Source organism: Anticarsia gemmatalis, chromosome 24 (assembly GCF_050436995.1).
Source record: "Anticarsia gemmatalis isolate Benzon Research Colony breed Stoneville strain chromosome 24, ilAntGemm2 primary, whole genome shotgun sequence".
In the NCBI taxonomy this organism is placed as follows: Eukaryota; Metazoa; Arthropoda; class Insecta; order Lepidoptera; family Erebidae; genus Anticarsia; species Anticarsia gemmatalis.
Window position 1 is genome coordinate 3,312,797 of NC_134768.1, and position 25,954 is coordinate 3,338,750.

Consider the following 25,954-nt stretch of genomic DNA (forward strand, 5'->3'; position numbering starts at 1 on the left):
GAGCAAGAACTCTATAATTCTAGATTCTGATAATGAAGACCTAGAACCAGTTTCAATATCAGATGGCTCTTACTTTTTTTGGCTTGCATTTCTATTTATACGAGAATTAATGCGACTGGCAAACATACATTTTATTTTGTTAGTTATATGTTACGGCACAGGTTACACTGGTTGTTGTCAAACTAGATAGGGATTGTTTAGTTACTGGACAATTTTAGTTAATTTGAAGAAACTTTGTTAGGTATTGCTTGGTTATTTGTTTATGTATATGTCAATTTACTTGGAAGTATGCTTTCGAATGGTAAATTTGATCAAGAGCTTTTAAACTATAGAAGTTATACAACTAATAATTGTAATAACGCAAAAATCATTGCCAGTTCGACATTACGGTTACAGCGATTTATCTGTTTTTTTTTTTCATAACAAGAGTTAAAAAAAACGAGTAAAGCTAATAGCAAAAGTTAGTCATAATATCAATCTAGGTTGATTTCAACCCGGAATACAAAAACGATAATTTTGTCAACATACAGCATCAGATAACAGTAACAATTGTATTGTAGTTATTATCGGTCAATTGTAGCGGCCATTATCTAAGGAGCTAGTCATTATCGACCGACGATTATACATTAATGAATCAACAAAGACGTTTTGTTTATAATACCCCCTGTAGTTATTGAGGGCATAAACAAGAAGGAATTAAATTACACTTTAGTGGTATCTTATTTTGCATCTTGCATCATTCTTTGAGAGAGAAGGTATTTATAGACATAGTTTTGCATTTTCTAACTTTTTTCGCCTGTGTTTTAGGCTAAAGTCTCTCTTGAAGACTTCCAGACTCCCTAGTCGATTGATCTTTCTAACCACCTTTTTATGAACATCTCACTTACAAATACAATATTTTTTGTTACTTTAAAAATAATCTTGCGCACTAATAACTAACATTATAAGGACAAATAATACTTTTTTCAAGTTATTTTTCCCTTACACCTTATTCCTTTATTTTTATCTGTACTGCCTTTTTGCTGGGCAATGATTTTTGGGAGAGACCTTTCGGCAGATAAGATTGAGAATATGTATCAAACGTTGAGGTTAATTTTCAAATGAAACTATCTGACGTGAAGACATCATCGTCATAATCATCCTTATAAACATCTAAAGAAACATTTCAAACCCAAATCCAATATCACAAATATTTCACAACAACGAAGATCGTTCCCTCAGTTTAAGAGCTCACGCATGACAAACATCCAAACAAGCAGTTTCGCTTATAAAACATGAATGAAAGAGCCATTAGACCACCACCTGCTACATACCAGACAATTATCTTTGTAATTAACATGAATAGGTTATGAACTAAAAGTGATTTAACTGTGTTTTCTAATTAAAAATAAACTTTTCTATGGTATGTGGCCTACTATATAAAATAAATATATCAGTAAAAGTAGGTTTACATCTTCATTTGTTTACGCTTCTATGATTTTTAATCTATTTTACGACGAAAATTGAGATTTTCATTAAGTATTAATATGTAGTAATTATGTTTTAATATAGATTTAATTTCAATTTTAAAAAAATTATAATCTTGTAAATTAGATCGTTTTTGAAAGAAACAACTGATCGTTGCTCACTTGAGACTAATCCTTTATTTCGATACCCTCTTATAACTTTATATATATATATATATATGTATATATAGAGAAAGAGAGAGAGAGAGTATTAATTTTATATTTATATCAATATGTTTTATACATTAATCCTGCGTTTAATTTTTAAAAGAAGCTGTAGTACTTATCTTACTTAATTACAAAACTCAGACCATAATTTAATTACATGATTCGTTAGATATTAGGTATTTTTTGTAATTTAATCTCAAATATAAAAAATACAGCAGCTGGCGGCATTTTAAGTAAATATTAAAACAATGGATGTAATTTAATTCGTCTCTAATTAAAACAATATAAATGAGAGTCTTATGAGCAGGTTTTATTATTTTATGTATGTAACTCTGAGGGCAAAGATTAATTACAATAAGAACAATGGTTTCTTTACTTTAATATTCGTAAAAAATACAAAGTTACATCATAATAAAATATGAATAATGAGAATGTTCAATTTGTCCCAAAAAATAAATAGACATAAACAATAATGGCAAAATCTTTTTATATCCCGCAACTTCTTTACACAAAACTAAATAGGCTTATTTTTTCATTCAACCCAGTTCTCTATTTTACAGAAATAAGACTAACCTAGATTATAAGTTTCACATTTTCATGTGAATAAAAAATGAGACTGTAGTCAATCTATCTCTCCTTTCCATGCTATGAATCTTATATGTCAGTGGAGTCAGCCTTCCTAATCTTTCTCCTTTATTCGCTGTAATCAATGGCTTATAGAAAAACATATCTGACAGTATACCGCAAGACCTTAGCTAGGTGCTTTGAAAGAAAGTTTTTGATGAGATCCTGAGGTGCATCAACTAACCTGGAGGTGAAGAACCAGTAGAGTATGGCGGTGAAGATGGCGAGCTCGGCGGCGCCGCTGGCCACCCGCACGTGCTCCACCATCGTCCACACGCTTATCATCGTATCCATCGTGCAGTTGTCCACCGACACTACATCACCACCCGTCCAGTTCCACAACGCACTTACTTCGATTATTTTCGACGTAATCTTTACAACTTTATTTAAAACTCAATGCAAAATATTCACTTTTTACTTCAGTTAAGACTCGAGATCTAAGAATTCGAAAAAAATGTCGATTTCATTAACTTTGCCGTCGGAGTTGACGCGTGTGAACTCCGCGAAAGCCGGAATGATATTAACGGTAGCCGAGCAGATGTTCGGACCGGCTGACCTGTGTCCGTCGTTCTGTGCGCCCGTCCTAACGTGATATGTATCATAGGCACTAGCGCAGCATGCGTCGTCGATATGAAAACATTAATTAATAACGACCTAATTGGTTTGCGATAAACTAATGAACTGTGAACGGGCAAAGTGGACGCATGAAGAGATCACGACCGGAATAGATGGAAAAATTTGCGCCAGCGACAAATAGGGAGCGAGTACTTAAAAGGACCGCGAAGGGGAACATACAGTGAGGGTCCTGAACAGTCAAACAACGATACAAAAGTTTCATGACATGAATAATGTTCTATTAGAAAATGTTGATACGATGATTCTAGAACTAAACAAACATACTTTATAAATAAAAGCAAAAGGTCAAATGGCGATAACCAATGATAAAAAATGGCAAGTTTTTTGTTCACATCAGACGATTGTATGATAACAAGATGAAAGACTTGTCACTTGTGAATGAGGATGATTTTACAATCGCAGAGCATAACAGAGAGAATAATATGATGTTAAGTTAAATAAAACATAGATGTTATGGGAAATGATGTTAATATAAATACTGCTTCATTATGAGCATTGGAATTTCAGCACGAATGACAGTCGCATGAGGTGATCATTATTTAACCGACAAATAAACGCGTGTTAAGAGATATCAAATATAGCGATTAATTGAACATAAAAAACTATTAATACGAAGGTTAAAGGTGATATGCGAAATGCTTGTCTCCATTTTTATCTCCCATGATTTCATAAATTAGAATGAGGAATATACTTGAATTGAAAATGAAAGCATTTAATAGTATCAATTTTAGGTTGGAAAAGTAGGATATAATTCAAATTTTATTCTCCCAACTTGGATATTAATTAATGTTAGACAAATAGAACATTCGACATTCGCAAGCAAGTCAATAAAAAATCTAAGGTCCAAGAGTAATGAAAATTACTTTAAGAAATGTTCAACGGTGTAAAGAAAGTGTCATCTGCATTATTCCTCTATTTGTAGTCATTGTAGACACAGCTGTGTGTTCGATAAACGAGAACATTACTATTTATTTAAATTTAAATAATTTGGTTTTCATAGAAAAACTTAAAGAATGAATTACTTTTACGGAAGAGAAAGAATATTCGATGCAATTACTGTTCGAGCTAAATTCATTCATTTAAAAAAATATAATTGATACCTTTTTCATCTAAACGATTTGATTTATGAGTACCCAGCAACAAGTAATAATTATCTTTAATAAGGGTTAATAATAAGATGTTCAAAGCTCACTTATAAAATAAGACCACTGTACAATGTACATCTAATGTTATGTAGGTAAGTGATTGATATGAACTTTAGACTTCCACAATATGGAAGTAGATACTGACGTAACATGTATTTGAGACTATAAACCGAAGTATAGTCGTGATGAAAAGCTGACTGAGTGTAAGACAAGAAGGCAGCAGTCAAAAGGCCTTAAATGGTTTAGAAATATTTGATACTAGGTACCAAAAAGACATAGATCACTATGCAAAGGGCAAAGCAGCAAAAAATGGAGTTAAAGGAATCCAAATCAAAGATATCTAAGAAAGAATTAGCGAGATACATTCAGTATTTAATTACTCTTCTTTAGATTTAATTGGTCAAATAATAAGGACACAATCATGTCAAGAACTACGAAGACTTTTTTAATATTTTCAAACTCATTTAATCCCATTAAACCCTTTCTTAATCTTTCAATTACATGTCTTTAATTTCAAATTAGGTCTATTATCCATGGTCCACCATACCCGTATTCTATAAAACAATTACTAGTAGGATTATGTCAAGTGCTTATTATGTTAATGTTATAGGGGCAATATATTGCAACAGGTGAAGGTCTTTACCATATGAGAACAACCGGTTTAAGTACTTTTTACTTTGAGTTACAACTGCGGCTGTAGAGTATGGCGTATAGGAATCTATCTTTAGTAAGGATAAAACGTTATTGGGTGTTCTGTAAACAATATTGGTAAGTCTCATGCTAAAATTGGACGGTGAAATACCTACACACAAAAAGGACATAATTTTTCACTTGTTATTGCTGTATTTTTGGTTACTGTCGTTTCCCCGCATAAATTGCTAATGTGAGTTTGCATCCCATGTCCTATTTAACGAATACCAATTAATATAAATATAAAGAATTACATATAAGTTGTAAAAATATACACATCCGCTATGAATAAACAGTAGATCCAACACTAATTATTGTAACATCCCATGTACACAGTTACGCATTTTTTATCTTTAGGGTCTATTCATAACAAGAGATTTGAATTTCCGTATTACACAAACTAGCTACAACTTCTGTTCAAAGAACTCTCAGGTGTATATACATACTTTAAACTAGCATTATTACATTAGCGGCCCACTTCTTCAATGTGTCGACAATCGAATGATTCAGTCCACTCTCATTGTAGGCAAATTACTATTTAAACGAAACTACTTCTGGTATCGCAATCATGCATTATGTTTTGTAAGACGTTTTAGTCTGGTTTAAGTTTGTATGAGTAATTGCTGTAATACGCATATTTTTTGTAATTTCTGCAACGTTAAATGTAGCTCGCTTCTTTATGACATAATAAGTCCTGGTTATGTATGTTTTGAGAGTATTAACTCATCTTTAACGTAGATTTTTGTTAGTATTTATCAAGATCTATTCAGTTTCATCAATCAATGATATATTAGGACCATTTTCTACAGACTCTAGCCGTCTCTTTTGATGAAATTCGTATAATAATAAGTTCATATTCCTAGACATTCCTTAGAAAAATTCACACTAGCACAAACTCTAAATTATCGATGAAATAGCAACAACTTAGTAATTATAAACAAAAATCTGCGTATAAATTTCAGCATTTAGAAGCATATCAATTAATAAAATTAATATAGGTACACGTAAGCAAAGAACTCTACGTTCGATGTCCGAAGGTTACAAAAGGCTCGGCAGAGGCAAAGAACGATTGCTTGATTCCACGCGACTTGAATCACAATGATGGCGCAAGGGTAACCAAGGAGTCACTCAAGAATTTGAAGAAAACAACGATAGTGACGTCACTATTTAAGAAAATGTCGATGAAGGCCTTCAAGAGGAAGATCTAAATACTATTAAAGTTGTTTCAAGAAGTCGACAAGGTCATGTTTATGTCGATATCTATTTTAATTAGTTTTATGCAACTAACAAAATTCAATCACACGTTTTACAGTTTGCTAATCTAACTACAAATCAATTCAAATGTTTACCAACTACTTAAAGTTCGTAAGTCATAAAATTCTTTGACAGTATAAATGTCCAGTATCCGAGGATGCAATCATAAAATACACCCTTGATACATTTCAAAATACGTTTTGAAACAAAATAAACGACTGTATCCGGTTTTTGAGAAAATAACCAGGTGCGGGTTAACCACTAGGGCCTAGTAAGCCACTTCCCTCACTTAGTAACAACATGGACGGAATAATAAATAGTCGACATACAAATACTGTTCGATCGAGAAACCTTAGCATACATATTTTCTAGATATTTTGAATTAACAGTTTTGGTTACAGAATCACTCCCTGTGGCGTACCCAGTCATAATATAGTAATGATTGAAAATAAATTCTTAATTAATACCTTTACGAAATGTGCATTAACAAATATGATTATAAACACAGAAGGAATAATGATTTAATGACTATAACAAGTTAATAATGAAAGGACAATGTAAAATTTAAGGTGACTCTTAGAACAAGCGTGATATTAGTATTTGGAGGAAGCACAAAACGTACGATGATAATCATTAACTTGCATTGGTAAAACTCATTAAAATTTCACACACCGTAGCCGGGCCACGTAATGAATGCATAAATAATTGTTGATCAAGAAAGCGAAAATTCTACGGAAGAATACAGTTATCATGATGAACAGAATATTAAAAATGATGCTCAGTGAATTTCTATGCTCGGCTGATTTTGAAAAAGAGTGCTGACAGTTGTACGATCTCAAGATTTAGGTTACTATAGAGTTAGGGAAACAATGTGCTCTCAGCTCCGGCCATGTGCTTTAACCATAAAACCAATACAACTACGAGGTGAAATTCTAGACTTTGATATAAGTAAAGGTTGAACCAGTCCTATAAGAGAAAGCAGCCATAACTATGTTGATTGTTAAAGAAAATGTAACTATTTCACAGTCGAGCGAGCAAACTGTATGGACGATATAACCACTCGAATTCTATACATCTTCATGAATGAGGTAAAACGAAGTAATCAGGTTGAAACTAATGCATGAGTATCGTGCGCTCCGGTTACTATCATCATTCAGTTCTCCAATATCGATTTCCAGCGAGCATTGAACAGGCAACCTGTTAACAATATCGTTTACAATACTGCTGCTAACTGACTGAAGGGGTGTCATTTAACGATTCGAAATTACTGCTCCGACGTTGGCACAGAAAGTGAAATCGACATGCAAGCGTGAATGCTCGCAAATAGTGAAGTTGTTGAAAAATGCACAGTATATTTTCTATGCAAAGATTATTTTTGGATACTTTACCAAAATTTTACACTCGATTAAACTGGAAAATTAACAAGTTTTATAACCAATTTGTTTGTTTTATGAATCACTTTTATGAAACTGGCAGCGAACGTTGAAAGAATGCGAATTTTTATATAACACAATCGAGAACGGTTTGACCGATGCGCGGGCGCAACACGTGTATGCTGGCGCGCGGACGACACACAACTGAAGCGGCGAGACACCGGCGCACACGTCACGAACCGCGATCGTTCTATAACAGTAGTGACAGTGATTGAGTTAATGCGTAAAAGAAATGGGAGCCGAATGCCGGCTTGACCCTTCGTGTACTTCAATGAGGACACTAAAAGTCATAAACTACTAAAATCTAATCGACCGACGCGGGCCAAATTAACGTAGCCAAAATTTTTGTATAATATGCCACGTTGTGTTGTTTGAGAAGTAATAGGTATCTCAAGACGAGTTTCAAGAAGCGAACGACCTCCAAGGTGTTGAAGAAATGAGTCATGCATCTTAAATTAACTGATTTAAAAAGTAAGTGAATCCATTCTTGGAAAATCGGGAAACATTAAGTTCTTGATGCTGTAAAGATGTCAAAACGTCTTGAAGTCCTTATAAGCGATAGCTTACAAACAAAGACATTAATTCTGAGGAAGTCAAAAATGTGTAAATTTCAGATTTAAATACAATTCCTGTTTAAAGATCCAGAGATATAAACTTAATAATGAGGACAAAGAACCTGTAGCCAAGAGATCACGCGGAGTTCTCATGCAGAATCCCAGCAGGGAATTAAAAGAGCAAAAATAAGTAAGCTACTTGGGTCTCCGAGAGTTCCAATTTTTTGTTGTTTAGGCAATGGAGTGAATTTTGGCTAGAACGCAACCCGATCTATAAACGTAACGAGGCTCAGCAGAAGGACAATATTGACGTCAAACTATCAACACTTTCATATTATGGTATGTACCAAAAAACTGTGTACAATTACAGTTTTGAGTGTCAAAGAACAAATGTGTGAACGAAGATAAAAACAATGATGGTGAGAATGTATCATGAGAGAGCACTTATAGAATTAATTCAATGTCGAACAGAAAGATGTCAAGACCAAGGATCTCGGCGTATAATCATTATAATAAGACTGATCGCTGTTTAAGGAAATATGCTATTACGAAACATATTATTGGTTACATCTGTAATTGTAATTTCTCTGTTCGGAATCGAAAAAACGAGTTGATTGTAAATTCAATACCTCACAACGCAATGTACTATCGAACCAACTGAATCATGACCCATTTTGCCGATAATTCGCTTGAATTTCATCTCTATTGTCAAAGTGGCACTTAGGACATTTTAAACATGCATACGACTGTGTTATGATGTATTACGACTACAGACAACTTTGACCTTTGTTATTACAGTGCGTAGATACGTTTTCGATAAATCACTCTTATTTTGAATCTAGAACGTAAATAGTCTAAACTCTTTTCACTACGAAAAAACCTATTTGTGTCAAATATCAAATAGCACGTCATTAAGAAATCTGTGAAACGATTAGGGTAACCACTACAGTCATTGCCCATCATACGGTGATTGCCAATGTTAAGGAATAATACGTTTATTTTAATTTCTAAAGTAACCAGTTCAAATTAATTGCGATATATGTCACTTTTAGAATATTGGTAACATTTTAAATTATAGAACTCATGTCCGACGTTTGTGCGACAGGTGAGTAGTTCGAAAAGAAAAAGTAAGTTTGTTGCAATATTTGTTAAGGATAACACATTTGAATTGACAGTATTCGCCAGTATTTCTGGTTTTTAAGTGTTTTATATTGAATTAGTATTAAGTTATTGAAACAAAGGACTGATGTTCTTTTAGAAAGAATATTTAAGTTGCGTTTATAATAGAGTTTATGTCAATGTTTTACTAAATAAAGATACTATTGACCAAAATTGTGTATCAATTCCTTAACCGGATAATAACTGTGCTGGTTACCCTATATTATTTAAATTTTTATAGTTACATTATTTTCTATAATGGCCGAATGAACCATGTCCTGAGTGGGTATCGAACCCACTCCTGACGCGTCGCAGTCGTAACATTAACCCACTATGCCACGGAGCCTGTTGAAAACGGTAGCAAAGCATTATTGTATTGGCGCACAAAGATTTGTCGCAATAATGACAGATAACAAATTCATCACCAAGGAAACGTAGGTTCAAGCCAATTTCGACCTACGCGTATATAGACGTGTTTTACAAAATGAGCACATGGTGGGTCATGATTCAGTTTGTTCGATAGTACCTACGGATTTTATCTTTTGAAATTATATTTTTTCTGCTACCTATCCAATTTTTTCTGGACCATACGGACGACTGAAGATATTTTCTTAATTACGAAGATATTAAAAAGAAACAGTTTACTTTTAGTCAGTAACAAATAATTTAGCAGACGAAAATATTATGAAATCATGAAATTCTCATCATGAAAAACAACAACAACACTTTGGTGAAAGTTATCGATATTTTTTGTGAACTTTAGACAGAATAGAGTCTAAACGTGACAATCTATTTCTAGCCTGAATCATACGATACAAACGAAAAATAACATCAGCTTTCACATTTAAAAATGAACAGTAAAACACACGTCTGGATATTTATATATGTACTAGCGGACCCGACAGACGTTGTCGTGTCTACACGTCTTTAATTTGAAAATTTTAAACTTTTTTTAATAATCTAAACCATTCTCAGATCCCCTTGAACACACACAAAAAATTTCATCAAAATCGGTCCAGTGGTTTAAGAGAAGTTCAGTGACATACACACTTACAGAAGAGTTATATATATAAAGATAGGATTTAGAAATAAGTCTGCGTTGGTAAATATTTGGGACAAAAAAGTAGAATCGTAATAGACGAAAATAGTAACGGTGTGTTATACAATAGTAACGAATGTAGTTAAAAGTATGCCAATTAAAAGACACGTGGGAAGAACAATGAAGACAGATTGACAGACAAGAGGAGGGAAATAATTAGTTCTTCAATTCTCCAGAGTTGCCGTAGAGAACAACTCTAACATATACAACTTACGATTCGTAACTATGGTCCAACAAATGAATAAAGAGCCTAGCTAGCAAGGTTAACGGCTGACGGAGGTATACAACATTAAGGATTTAGAATATAAGTTACCCGCAAGACTATACAGCTTAAGGTGACCTGACTGATACATCTACTGTATTTTGGAAGTACCAACACAGTAATCTGAAATACTATCTAGATATATCGTCTATGCCAGGGCTCTCTGCTAAAAAGTCGGTCTACAGTAGACTGTAATTTAAAAATTCAACTTCTTATTATATCTTTAGATAACTTAGATGCTTATAGCCTTGAGTTTAAACTAGTCTTAATTATCATATCAAGAGTTATTAATAACGATAGTTAAAACAGGTATTAAAACATGGACACGTTGTTTTACCAACTAGGTCTTGATATTGAAAAATGGTAGACTCGGCGCCCAGTGATAATTTTACATAATCAACTAGGTACCTACATAATTAAAAAATAGGCACATAATTATATCAATGTATGATAATTTTATACACCGATGCCTAGTATCCATGTTATCCAATCTTCAAAATTCCAAACAATCCATGTAAGTCTAAAACAAAGTCTTTATAGCTTCAGTACTCGCGCTTCTTTGTCTGCACTTCATCAGGTAGAAAGACAAAATAAACTCGCACACAGTTCGCTACATGAATGCCAGTTCGTGTAACGGATGGCAGCAGTTTTTCTCGCACAAATTAAGTTTCCCGCAAAATACGAACATCACGCGAACATTTGCGGAACAACTAATTGAATGAATTTCATCTACGATCTAAATTGAACAGTTTTAAAATTGTGTGTAATAAACCGCCTAGTTTTATACCAATTTGTCGTTTAGTTTAAACTTCTAGTAACTTTAAAGTGTTTAAACAATTTCGGTCTTACCAAAATCGTAAAATCTAGAACGGATCTGGGGGCACGGAAGTGCCCCCGCAAGTCGAGCAAAAAAAAAGCGGCACGGCCGTAACATCCTTTTCTCGAAGCAATTCAGGCTATTTTTGACACCCCTATAATTTCGTAGTGGATAAAACAAGAAGCCTGGTTTTTCTGCAACTAATCAGTCATTGTATAAACACGGTATATTTAAAATTTCAGTCAATTTGAACCAGTAGTTTAAGAATGACAACTTGTTAAAATTTTGAATTTTGTCACTCACTGATTCACTGACTCACTGACTCACCGATCATCAAAAGTCTAAGGTACTTCTAGCAGACTTAGAAGCTTAAAATTTAGAATACAAATAGGGTTTAGTGTCTTAATCATGGGAAAAATTCAATATTTTCTAATTTCGGTCAAGTTTTCTAAATACACTAACTGCAACAATAACTTTGTAATCCCATATAAATGTATAAGATTACAAGGTTACATTTGCAGTTAATGAATTAAATTATTATTTCTGTAGAAAATAAAATAAATAGGTGTAAATATGTATCTACTATGTGAGACATAACGGGAGGGGGTATAGGGTGGGTAAGGGTGTTTAGCCCATGAAAGTGAACAACATTCTCATAGGAAAATATGTTGAATTATGAAAAAAATACGGCTTTCCATACAAATTGGACTTATGTTTGCTCTATTCGCTCTACAAAAAGAAGTGAGATGCCGTCAAAAACATTCTGTAAAAACCTCAAGTCTCGCCGTAAAAAGTTGTGAGATCTATATAATACCAAGTCGATTAATCTATTTAGTCTCTACTTAAAGGACCTTCTGTCTTAAGTTATTACGTATGTTATTATCATGCCAATTTAAAAAAAATATCTTTAAAACAAATAGATCGACTTGGTCATCGCAAGAAAACACAAATTCGCCATTAACATTTCAGGAGCATTAACTTCTTGTCGTGCTGTGTAGTGTGATACATACTAATAATCAAATCATGCGATGGCCAGGTCGGTCTATTTGTTTTAGAGGTATTTTTTTTAAATTGGCATGATAATAACATACGTAATAACTTAAGACAGAAGGTCCTTTAAGTAGAGACTAAATAGATTAATCGACTTGGTATTATATAGATCTCACAACTTTTTACGGCGAGACTTGAGGTTTTTACAGAATGTTTTTGACGGCATTACCAATTCTGTGAGTCGAACAGTCCGAGAATAGGCAGGTTGTTAAAACCGCAATTTCTTAGGAAATCGGAATTTTTCGTCTCTACATTTCAAAGTTTTGATAGATTGTGAATATAATAAACAAATGTAACCTTGCCCTCAATGAACTTGGCCGGACAGTGAGGCAATGGTCTCGTATCTCCATAAGTTTCCGGTTTTGACCAAGTTCAGACTATAGCGCAAGTTGCGTAATTGTTGCTAAATGAGTATAATGAGCGTTAGAATTAAGTTTCATTATCAAATAAGTACATGCAAATTTTTTAACAGATTTGTTAAAAGCATTTGATAAAAAATATTCCATAACTTAATAGTTGTTCTATTACGATCTTATTATATGTTCCAACAATGAAACGTAATATTATTTTTAAGCTAGTTTTAGAGTGTTGCCAGTTATCGTTACGGCACTTACTCCAAATGAGCACAATACTTTTGTAATAACGTATAATTAATTACACATTATTTTTTCTTAGAAACAATCTCTAAAAGTAATGAATTAAACAGCATTTTAAATCCATTTACCCCCGGTTTCTGAGTACATTTAATGGTAGTTTGTCGAGGCAAATGTCTTTTCACATTATAGTATGTATGAACTTGTAATAAAATCTCTCTGGCTTCAAGAATCACAAATGAGTACACGGTTCATTAGGTTTCTTTCGGAGAGCTCGTGAAATACGCAAATATCGAGTTTTATTCTGTAGAGAAAAGATTTAAGATTACAAGTTCAGTTCATACATACTATAATGCGAAAAGACTTTTTCCCCGACCTAATATGAGTTTAAACGCTATTGAATAGATAAACTACCGATAAATGTACTCAGAAACCGGGGGTTAGTCCATCTAGAAACAGTTAACTACTTACGTTGTTCTGTTCTTTTAAAGAAGTCATGTGTAAAATGTTTGGTAGAGATAATTACTTATTTGAAGGCCCCGGAAATGACAGACACTTGCGTGCAGACATAATCATGAAGCTTGTTAGTACAATTTCAGACGGTGTCTCATAGTTATGTCTTTGATGTAGAGATTTGATAATATTGAACTAATGTTATTTCACAGTTGAAAAAAGGATGGAAGAATACAAGTAGCCTTTAAACAAAGAATATCTGAAAGGTGAACATTTCTGAAACCTGCTGCCTACTTAATAATATATTTTATCATTACATACATACATAATATCTTGTCATACCTTTTATACCCGAAAGTGTAGGCAGAGGTGTATTAAATACACCTGCATTTCGCAATTAAGAATGTCAGTCCAATGTAATAGGGAGCGAGCCTATTGCCATATACCAAGATTCAAAAAGGTTACCTAACTAAGGACTACTATTGAGAACAATCTGATATAAATAATTTATCTATTTATCATCTCAGTCTCTACCTAAACTATTAAAATACAGTGTGTCAGAAACACGTGAGATAAAATTATTCCATTTACAAAAAGTTTTTGCCGACATTTTTTATACGCAACTTAAAAGTTATTACCGTCAAAATAATAATAATGCTCATCATATGTTACAAGCTTAATACAGAGGCCATAAACATCCCTTGCCGAAACAGAAAGAGCATAGAACATTTCTTTCGAGGAACTCTGTCAAAAATTATCAACAGTACTCCCTATAAGTTCAGTCTTATACATTCATGACGCATTTTTCCCATACAGGTAAGCACAGACCAAAGATTGTCACTTAGTACGAACCAATCTTTACGAACAAACTTCAGTCTCATTGTACAAAATAGTCGCAACATTAGCGACATTGTAAGCCAGTCGTTCCAAGGGATGGCAAGTGGAGATAAACGGCGAACAATTGCGTTCTCGGGGCCCAATGGACCGGCAATTGCTTGACACTGCTCACTGGTGTAATTGATAGGTCTCGAACGTTCCGTCATGCTATCGTGCAACAGATATTAGTGCTATTACACGCTATGGGATAAGTGGAGCTTCCGATTTCATTATCTTCTTGTTTTGAAAATTTTGCGAAAGTATTTTATGGATCTTGGGCTGGCCAGCATCTAAGTGGTTACACTTCTTGGTAAAATGATTTCGCCTTCGAACATAAAGATACGACGAATATTTGAAACGGATAGGATTATGAAATCCTTACGAAACCCATCCCGTACTTGGCCAGCGTGGTGGTCTCAAGGCCTAACCACTCCCTTATTACGGAAGAAGACCCTTGCCCAGCAGTGGGACGGTTTTTTTTTATCTAACCCTTCTGAAACTTACTTCCTCTTTTCCTTCTTCATCTCTTTATTTAAATTTTGTATTGGTAAGCTTAAACAAATAGCATAAAAAGTTCTAGAAGGTTCCATAAGTCAAACATGTAAACAATTGCCAGTTGCCAACCACACATTGCAAAATGCAGAATACATAACAACAATTTAAATAACGACGAACACCCATCCATCCCAGATGGACAAACAAATACAAAACTTTAATCTTACCTTGACATTTTCCCACGGGCTAAAAGAAAAAAAAGCCGCCTTAATGATAGTATAATTTCTTTGCCACCAAGGACCTACTTTCAAAGCGTCATAAGCTTTATTATATGAGTAGTTAGTACTAGATTGGTGTATGCGGTTACAGCATTATAATTGCAGGTATGGGGTAACACAGCCAGTGTGTCTAATGACTGCAAATTGGCACTTTGGAGAATTTTCTGGGTTCCTTTTAAAGGTGTAAAATACTACGGTTAATGAGGAAGATATCTCGGTTTAATACAATGACCAAAAACCATTAAGAAAAATCCTAGTGCTAGCTTAGTTATCTATCGAAAAAACAATAATTACGATAACAAGTGGTGTGTTGTTCTGTAATGTCAAAAACGCTATAAAAAGTACCATGTTTTTGTATTGTTTTGCACAGGTCGACACTATACACGTTAAAATTTAATAAGAGACATTGCATAATTAGTAACCATTAATGAATCTAAACCTTAAGCAAAGTAGCAAATCCATTTAATTTTCTTTTTAAACAGAACCACTTTCAGACATTTCAATCGTACATCTTACAATACGTTTTTAAATAAGAGTAAAAGAATAAAACCAACAGTTTCCAGAGTTTGCGTTCAAGACAGGTTTATGATGTGTACATCGCAGGTACCGTGCTCAAAGCAATTATTATGGGACAACCTTGAAGGTCGGAAGATCATTCTACCTCATACGACGGCAATCAACACATGAAAAAAAATACTATTAAAAAATGATGTTAATGTTTTTATAAACCTTTTCTACTCGTTACTTTCATGTATGCGGAAGTTTAGAACGATATAGGTATATTTGTTTATAACTCTTTAAAGCAAAACTGACTAGAATTTTAAGCATTTCAAGAGGAGGCCTGCAGAGTGTGTAGGAAAGAAGGCACTATAGCTTTCTCTCCCGGTCGTAGATCCAGAGGGCAGCCCAAAACAAGATGGGAAACTTAAAACCAAAAGACTACCGCACGGGATTTATAACATGAAGGTGAAAGATTTGATACACAGATAGTTTTGAAAATTAATTATAACATAGAAAACTTTTTAATTCTCAGTCTTACGACGTAGCTAAAGTCGCTGGGAAAAGCTAGTTTTATCATATTGTTATTATCCTATTCTTATGTTATAGTATCATTACGCAGTACCTCTAGATCATAAATTATAGATAATTAAGGATTTTACAAGAAAATGAATAACACTATAAATCATGAGATAAATACTACTTAACAGATGAGGTAAGCGTCTGAAGTAAACCAGACATTTCCTAGCTTTTTGTCACAAAATCGAGTTGGATCAAATAGTTATTTGGTCTCTGCCCTCCTCTAGGTAAGAAAGGCGTAATTTTATGTATGTTTTTATTAAAAAAAGAGTTATGTAGTAAAGCAGTTAGATACGTAGTAAAAATATCTCAATCTGTTTGATTTTATCAATGAAAAATAAACAAAAAATATCAATTTAAGCGCTTATGCCTGTAAAAAAATTGCGCATTTTACAATCAAAAAAGTGCGTAAAACACTTTTAAAAATAATAATGTCTTAAACAATCTTTTTAGATAACAAATAGGATGTTGTTTCGACTTTTATCTTTCGCAGATACATTTTAATCCGTTCTATAACGTTTCGATTTAAATGATTAGAAATTATTCGCATAGAGACAACTCCTATCGATAATTTTATCATTAGAAACCGAAATACCTCTAGTATCAGTCAGTCTTAGATCTTTGACCATTTAATAATATATTTTTATAATTGGCATACTTTTTCCAGACGTTTTAAAATGAAGCAAAACATACATATATACCCAAGTTTATTTCACCTTTCTGATAAATCCCTCCAGTTATTAGTAAAAAGCGAGAGAAACCCCATTGGGGCGTTCTTAAGTTTTATCGCGAACAAACAGTCGCGAGAGGGCATTATTTCAAAATATATGGTCGGGGAAAAAGTCTTTTCGCATTATATTATGTATGAACTTGTAATAAAATCTCTTTGGCTTCAAGAATCACAAATGAGTACACAGTTCATTAGGTTTCTTTCAGTGAGTTCGTGAGGTACCCAAATATCGAGGTTTTTTGTGTAGAGAAAAGATTTTGTTACAAGTTCGTACATACTATAATGCGAAAAGACTTTTTCCCCGACCTAATATTTCGTAGAGCTACCCTTATATATGTAGAGTCTATACTTTTCATTTATAGGATTGTACCAAGCGGCGTCCTCTGGTCTCTGCCCCTATGGGAAGAACACGTGCTATAATGAGTGTATGTATGTATAATTTTAAGTTTATGACAGTCACCCTGACTATCGTATTTTAGAGTTGACATCACCTGACAAGTGCTATTGTTACAATAGGACACGATAGTTTACGAGTTTCAAGTCAAAAACACTGAATAATGTGCATAAAGTTTTGATTAAAACATATCAATTGATTACATTACCTAATTTGAATAACTAACAGTATTATTCTAGGTATTGAAGTTATTTGGCACTTGGCAGTGTTATCTATACTAATATTATGAAGCTGAAGGGTTTGTTTGTTTGTTTGTTTGCTTGAACGCGTTAATCTCGGTGACTACTGATCCGATTTGAAAAATTCTTGCAGTGTTAGATAGCCTATTTATCGAGGAAGGCTATATATCATCACGCTACGACCAAAAGGAGCAGAGTACCAGTTTCTTATTATATAATTAAAAAACGGAATTTAAGCAGCTCACTCTCGCTTAACATAGGCTCTAAATATTATAGATTTTTATTAAAAACCAAAATCAATAAAGACATATTATACAAATATCTGTATTTACAAAACTCGCTCTGAATTATGTCATAAATAACATATTTTTATCCTCAAAGGTTAATGCTTGATTATCAGTAATCACTTACCGTAAAACGGGGTGAATAGAATTCGCGGGGTGAATGGAAAAAAAATCAGGAAAGTTTTCAAGCCCAATATTTGAGTACTCCTCGTTTAAGAATTTTGTTCAAATTTGAAATGATTACACGTCGATATTACTTCTCTGCGGTGTCATAATTGTTTAAATGTTTAAATTGATATTTATACCCAAAAAATTGCTTCAAAGTCAACCGTCCTCGAATGCCTTAATGGTCCATATAATTTTTTCAAAACTTTGGATTTAAAGTGGAATTTCTTTTCTAATGAGTTGTTTGGAGTGTTTATCTCTTAAGGTGTATATTTATCTATAAAGATACAATATTGTTAACTGAAAAAACGTTTTAAAACACAATTTTTCCATTCACCCCTTTGGTCGTTTCGATTCACCCCTATCGCTGAGTGAATAGAAATTGACCATTTTTTCATGAAATATCGTAAAATTATGCATATTTTTGGACAAATATGGTTTTAACTCTTTCTTCATGGCGCCGGACATGATATAAAATAACCCGACAATAAAAATAACAAGTTATTCGCTACAAATTTTTAGGACAAAGTTGAAAATTGTTTCTATTCACCCCGTTTTACGGTAATGCATACAGATCAAAGGATTAACATAATCTTATAAAATAATATGCATATGAATAACAAAAACAATTTTGCGCTAAGCTTAGCAAAATCTAAGATAATGACGTCAACTATGTTTTCTTTGACCCACGTGCTTCTCTTTTCTCCTTAATATGTATTAAATGTACGTAATAATTTGATAAATTTAATCATTTATGTTTTTGAAGATTACATTGATAATATCTTATCGGCTCATCGATGTAATGTGTTGGGTATTCAATCATCAATATAAGTTCGCACCCGGATGGATTATAATGAAGTAATTTTTGAAACAGCTGATTTTGGGTTAGTAATTTTATTGGCTAAATAAGAACTAAACTTAAGTTACGCTTTAATTTTAACATATCGGCCCCTCTCATAATATCTACTGTAGCGATATAATATTTTTTTTTTTGTGCGAGATTCTAACCTCGAATCGATTTGGAAAAGGCTAGTTATTCTTTGTTTGCGGATGTCAGTCATCAGACACCTATGGGACAAGTCGTTATTCAGCAGTATTATTATTATGTTGGACCAGCTAAAATCGAAGCTGATTTAGGATTGACAAGTACACGAGCCTTGATTTAAAAGCAATAAAGGAGCGTTACCTACAGAAAACAATTTCATTCTCTAACGAAATTAATATACATGCACCTTCTAATATGCTTATAAGTATTGGAAAATTAGCCAACATTTAACATTTAATTTAGACAATTGGGTAGTAACTGAATGACTGTACAAAATTACATATATTAATTATTCATTGTAGGAAAACGTGAGTAGTTTTGGCAATGTTATTTTTATCACATGCAAGTAGAGTTAGCAACTATGATGTTGAATTTTCCGATTTTCAATAAAGAGATTACTTACAAATGGAAAAGTTTACCTACGTGTGCTATTAATAGCATGAAACCAATGAACACTATAATAAAAGTAATTCACTGTGACAAAGTATTGAACATGTAAATAGATAATTTATGTAGAAACGATAATGCCTTTTATTAATACAATGCTCAAACTCAATTTTCTTTAATCGCATAACAGCTGCTTCTTTTGCACAGCAAAAACAACGCCTAATACCAACATATCTTTTTAACCATGACCTGGAAAACATCAATCCCATTTTTAACCAAACTAACAAAAGAGGCGTATCAGTAGATCACATATGATTATGATAACAAATCACGTTTTGAAACGTAAAAATATCAGGCAAGATCACGTGAAAATGAAAAACTACCACCTTCCCGTATAGATATGTTGTTCACACATCGACAATTGCGCAGGCACTTGTTCAACAGAATGCACACACACATAGTCGATGCGTTTTTGTTTACATCGAGTACACGTGCACTGAATGTCCTCAGTTTTCACAGAGAGATGTTCTTTTAATAAATGCAGTAATTTCTTCGCTTTTCCTCAAGATGTTTAATCCGTTTTCTTCCTTGCTCACGTGGATTTGTAACAAGTGCTGGTCATACTATAGTGGTAGATTTTCATAAAGCATTTTGATGATCACCTTTTTACCTACATTTTAAATACCTCTCTTCCTAGCTATTTGTCCCATATTATAAGCTATCAAACTACCACCATACATATAGGTCGGTCTCACTTACACTCTTCTTGCAGTTCGCTCTATCCTTGTTAAATAGAGTAAAACTGTTCATCAGTAAATTTGAATATATCATGAAATATCAAGGCCTAAAGTAAATATATTCTTGCAATAACAAATTCGTCGTGTACTTAAATTGTTATTGACGATGTAAAACATTTATGTATGCTTACTTCCTTTGTGTAGTCAGCAAATTGAAATGAAGGAATAAACAATTAGTATAAGTAGGAATTATAGTGTAGTATCAATAGTAGGTATGATAAGAGTTGAATGACCTTCATATGCTTATCAAGCGGTGTTGCTATTGTGCGTGTGCTTTGTTGTACGTCTTTTGTTCTATGATTATATTAAAATCAGCTAGGAATTGTAATTTTTTAATGCTTTGGGCTTCATTGCCGTGTAACTGCACTGCACTACTTTACAAAGGGTTAATTTTGTTGAAATTAATTATTTGTAATTGCAACACTTAAATATATTTCATAAATGTCATCGGTCTTCTCAAATACTTTGTTCTGTCAATATGGCCGTTGCCTATTAAATACGTATTATTATTTAGACGTGTATTTATTTACTGACCGAGTATATAAACAATGAATTTAAAAAGTTAATGTGTAAATCTGGTATACAGCATCAAACAAGTAACCCTTATACGCCTCAGCAAAATGGAATGGCAGAGCGAATGAATCGCACATTAGTAGAGAGAGCTAAATGCTTAATCTTGAATTCAAGATTACAGAATAGTTTTTGGGCTGAAGCGATTTCAACTGCAGCATATATTGTAAATCGTTCACCAACAAAGTCTTTGGATTACAAAACACCTTATGAGGTGTGGACTGGTAAAAAACCAAACTTGAGTAACATGAAAATTTTTGGTTGTCATGCTATGGTGCATGTGCCAAAGGAAAAGAAGAAAATGGGATTCAAAAGCTCTTAAGATGATTTTTGTGGGTTATTGTGATTTTACTAAAGGCTACAGATTGTATGATGAGCGGAAGAAACAAATATACAAAAGTAGAGATGTTGTTTTCTTGGAACATACTGTTAAGCAAAATTGTGTTATCATGCCGCTCACTAGTTTGCAACAACATGAAAGTACTGGTAAACAAGAATCAGAAACTGATACTTTAGTAAATGAGAGTTCAGAAGAGGAACCATTGTATGATGCCACCAGTGAATTGTCTAATTCAGAAGCAGATAATGATTCAGATTACACACCAGAGAGATATAAAGAAGATACTATGCCATTGAGAAGTATGAATTTGAGGCCAAGGAAAAATAAACCTAACACATATCTTTGTAATCAAGACCAACCAAATGATTCAGATGTAAAGGAACCAGAGACTGTGGAACAAGCTCTTTCAGGCCCAAAGGCAAAAGAGTGGAAAGATGCCATGGACAGTGAATATAATTCTCTACTTCAAAATAATACATGGACATTAGTAAATCTACCTGAAGATAAAAGGATTATTCCCTGCAAATGGGTTTATAAAATGAAAAGAGATGCAAATGGTAATGTTGTACGGTACAAGGCAAGATTAGTCATAAAAGGTTTTAAACAAAGGAAAGGAACCGAATATTATGAGGTTATGGCTCCGGTAGTACGACATTCTGCGATAAGATATTTATTTGCAACAGCTGTAAAGAAAAAGATATTTATTTGCAACAGCTGTAAAAGAATACAATAATAACAAACCAGAAGTTCAACACTGGACGGCAGCAAAAAGAGTGCTACGATATACATATAAAAGAAACAAATACTTATTGGGCTTCAGATGTTAACAGCCGGAGATCATGCTCTGGCTACACTTTTTTGTTTCAGGGTGCGTCTGTCTCATGGTGTCCTAAACGACAGCCACACAAGAGGCTATGTGGCTAAGATATTTAGAGTCAGAACTGCATCGGGAGGTTACAGTTGTGCCTACCTTGATTTATTGTGATAATCAGAGTGCGATCAAATTTGCAGGTACTGATTCTTACTGTGCTCGCAGCAAACATATTGATATAAGATATCATTTTCTTCGAGAGAAGGTAGCTGAGAAGGAAATTGAACTCAGCTATGTTGGAACTCTAAACATGGTGGCTGATGTCCTCACAAAACCAGTTTGTCAACAGAAGACTGAAGACTGTTCAATAGCTATGGGTTTGCAATTAAGAAGAGGATGTTGAAATTAATTATTTGTAATTGCAAATAAATGTCATCGGTCTTCTCAAATACTTTGTTCTGTCAATATGGCCGTTGCCTATTAAATACGTATTATTATTTAGACGTGTATTTATTTACTGACCGAGTATAAAACACTTAAATACTTTAACATTTTATCAAATTTATTTGTTTCTTTATCACGATAAAGAAACCATGGTTCCATTTCGAAGATTGGTGTTGTCCTAAAGAGTATGTTTGACATTAAACTCTTCTAAACCTACTTTGTATTTGACGCAAGTAAAAATGAAAAAAAACAACGATTTCTACACTTAATTGAATATTAAACTTGTTATTGAAACTTCGAAGGCGGATTGAAGATACATAGTACCTGTAAATATGTCTCTGAAGACATTCATTCTTCATCAGAGACGTTTATCTACCGAAAAAATTACTTGACTATTTGTCAAAAAATTCCCAAGAATTTCAAAGTCTGATGTTAATTTGTGACCTGAGTTAAGTATGCAAATAAAGTAGGAGACTTCTATGTAAGTCATTTAATTACGATTTGTAATTGTTTTAAAAATTCAGGTCGAACTTAATTAACACAAATTATATGATTTAGCGCGTTAACGTGACACTTATTTCATGCGTCTTGATGTTTTTGGCTATGTTACTGTTATACACCTCATAATACGTTTTGAGGTATAAAATTTAATTTATAATTTGCAAGTGTTACAACCCCAAAAATGCCATTTGGAAACCTAAAGTTTTTTTTAAGAAGGGAAGACTGTTATTATCTGTGTTATATATCTGTGTTAAATGGTAACATAACAAGGCAAATTTAAATAAGTACTCAACAAGATTTTTCGTGTGACGAAATGAGCGTAAATACTCGTCAGTTAATGCAATCAAAAAAGAAAGGCCATAAAGAAAACAAAATCAACACAAGACAATGAGTCAGTGTAGTACATGCAAGGCGGCCGGTGTACATTAGCGTGTGTTTCGCAAAGGTGCGCGGTGCGCTGCAATCTTCCGCCCGGCGCGTGCGTATTGCGCCACAGACACATGTCGCGAATTGTATGTAGGTGACATGTTACAGGGGTGCCTGTTAAATCGCTGGAACTTCACAAATTGGTGTTATCTTCATCTATATGTTTGTGCCCTGATGGACAAATACAATGATCGTGAAGCCCTTAAGTTATCTTCATTGTTATCGTTATTTAAACCTGCGCAAGAAGTTTAAAAATAGAGACTGCCAAAAACTAAGGAAGTAATGAAAGGCTGGAAGAAACTAAATAGACACCAAATAAGTAGATGAGGTTTCTTTAAATAACTTTTATACAATTGCTAAGCCTATAAGAAACCTATGTATCAACAAGATCAGTTTAGTCATTTTAATCCGAAAACTTAGTTGAGAGCAACTTTGGGCACTTTCAAATAAATGAGGTGCACCAAATAAGCCACTGTCGGCTGCATAAGCCTGTGGTTTAATAATTTTCTAAACTCTGTATATCGTTTACCTATAACACCAGTCGCGAACTTTACACACAGGGCTCTGTACTAAGTTGTTGAAAAATAATACATAACTAGTTTTATATTTTAATCACTATCACTATGTAAATTCTGTGTAATTATAATATGACACGGTCTTGCAGCCCTACCTATTATTACGACCGTTGTGTAATCATAATAAAGCAATCCATATGAATAATATGACGGTAGTTGACTAAACAATAGCTAACGTAGTTATTATAAATAGGAAGTGGAACATCTACAAGCTATTGTTACTATCCTTCGTGGATTTTGGAACTAGGAGTCAAGCTAAATACAAGCTTTGGCGTTGATGAATTTAATTTATGTATCCAAGATACAAGGATATTGGATAATTATTATTCTAGTTTCTGCCTACCCATAAGGGAAATTCGCGTGATTTTATGTATGTTTGTTTCGGAACTTTTTCCCACGCAGAAAATTATCCGATGTACCTATGATAATATCTCAATTTAAAAGGCAAATATGAGAATATAAACTAGTAACAGATTTTAACAGACCGTCCGCATAAATTCGTGTCTGAAAATAACAAATAATCCCTTATTAACATCGCCAAAATAATGAGAATTTGTTATAATGAATATTCTAGTTTAAATCAAAGCTATAGACTACACGCTATACTTAAACCAGAAACAATTAGGTCTGCACAAAAGCAACATAGCTCGTGTAGATCAAAAAGATAATATTTTGCGTCATAGCATGTTGTGCAGTGATAATTAAACGCATTAAACTAATTGACATTACGGCCAGTAAGCATGCTTGACCCTAGATAAAGGACCCACTTACGCACATAGATAGTTGCGGTCTAAAAACCTAGGTACCTTACGAGTCCGATGTCCAAACAGTATTGGTAGGGTCGCTAGATGCCTTAAACTTTATTGGGTTCAAAAAATTAAGGGGTTGATCAGTGTGAAGTGTCTTCCTGAAGTTTCCTGATCTTATTTTTGTTACATTAATTATTCGATTGAAACGCTGAAACCATTTCTTTATTTGTTAATGCGGTTTGTCATAAAGCTTTTCTTAGTAGATTCTTCTCCCTTTAACGACATAACACGTTCCTTCGGTCTATTTTTAATAATACGACGACTGCAACGTTAAATATCATGATTGCCCGATCTATCATTCATTTTTTTCAGCAGTAATTTAAATAGTACTTTTGGTATTGCAGTGACAAAAGTGACTATGTTTCGTATAATTAGCTGGTCAATTTATGTTTCAGATTTGCTATCAAGCAGCCCTACAGCCCAGTATAATTAACGTCCATGTTATCAAAGAACATTATGTTACCTATATTTTATAGGGCCGTTAATTTAAACCTTATCTGGGCAATGGGCATGGACCTACCCCAAGGTATTTGTCACGCCGTCACGCGTAACAAGCGTGCTCGTTAAATCGATACCAAAGGGCCTGAGTAGTACTTGTATTTCCGGGCTATTGAGAAAATGATCGCTGTATTGTGTGGCCATTTCATGGGTTAAGATTGATGTATTGTTATATCACCACAATTTAATAAAGCAGGTGAGCTTGTCAATTTACTACAGTGTTGCTAAGAGCGATAGAACTTAATACCCATTTACTTATGCTGTTGCTAAGCGTGGTAGGAGATACCGGTATGACCTAAAAACATGCTTTTTTAATAAACGGCAAGCGATTGCAATATACGTAGCAACAAGAGGCATCCATAGTCGACAGAGGACATCGGGTATTGTAGGAGAGTTTTAGATAGGTGTTTTTTTTTATTGCGTTTGCAACATCGCACCCTTTCGCATTGCTTTTGTCGTTTACAAAGAACAACTGGTTACTACGGATAGCACATGGGTTTCGAAGATTGTTTTCAGCATAGGTTCCCAAAGTGGGCGTGACCACCCCATTGTGGGCGCCAAAGCATTTCGTGAGAGGTGGTAGTAGATCCAGAGACAACTGATAAATAACAAAAACACATAAAATTTATATAAATATATAGCAAAAGGGCGCGCTATATTCACTTTTTCAGAAGAGGATCCATAAAAATTGGGAACTCATGGCTTACGGCGTCATATCGCCTTGCATACATTGCTCATGTAGAAATGCCCCTGAACTATATAACTATATGCC

General features: G+C 33.7%; 1 protein-coding gene across 2 annotated transcripts in view; it reads right to left on the reverse strand.

The window, feature by feature from the left end:
- The window catches only part of mino (glycerol-3-phosphate acyltransferase mino), a 68,140-nt gene that overhangs the window by 40,551 nt on the left and 1,635 nt on the right, over positions 1-25,954 (reverse strand). The window contains exons 1-2 of one of the 2 annotated variants that reach the window (XM_076130509.1): positions 7,411-7,614; positions 2,482-2,734 (exon numbers count right to left, since the gene is read on the reverse strand). The exons of the other annotated variant lie outside the window; for it this stretch is intronic. Of the exons in view, the coding sequence (XP_075986624.1) occupies positions 2,482-2,591 (110 nt within the window). The 5' untranslated portion in view covers positions 2,592-2,734; positions 7,411-7,614. Of the gene's footprint in view, positions 1-2,481; positions 2,735-7,410; positions 7,615-25,954 lie in introns of those variants that run through there. 2 annotated transcript variants of the gene reach the window in all.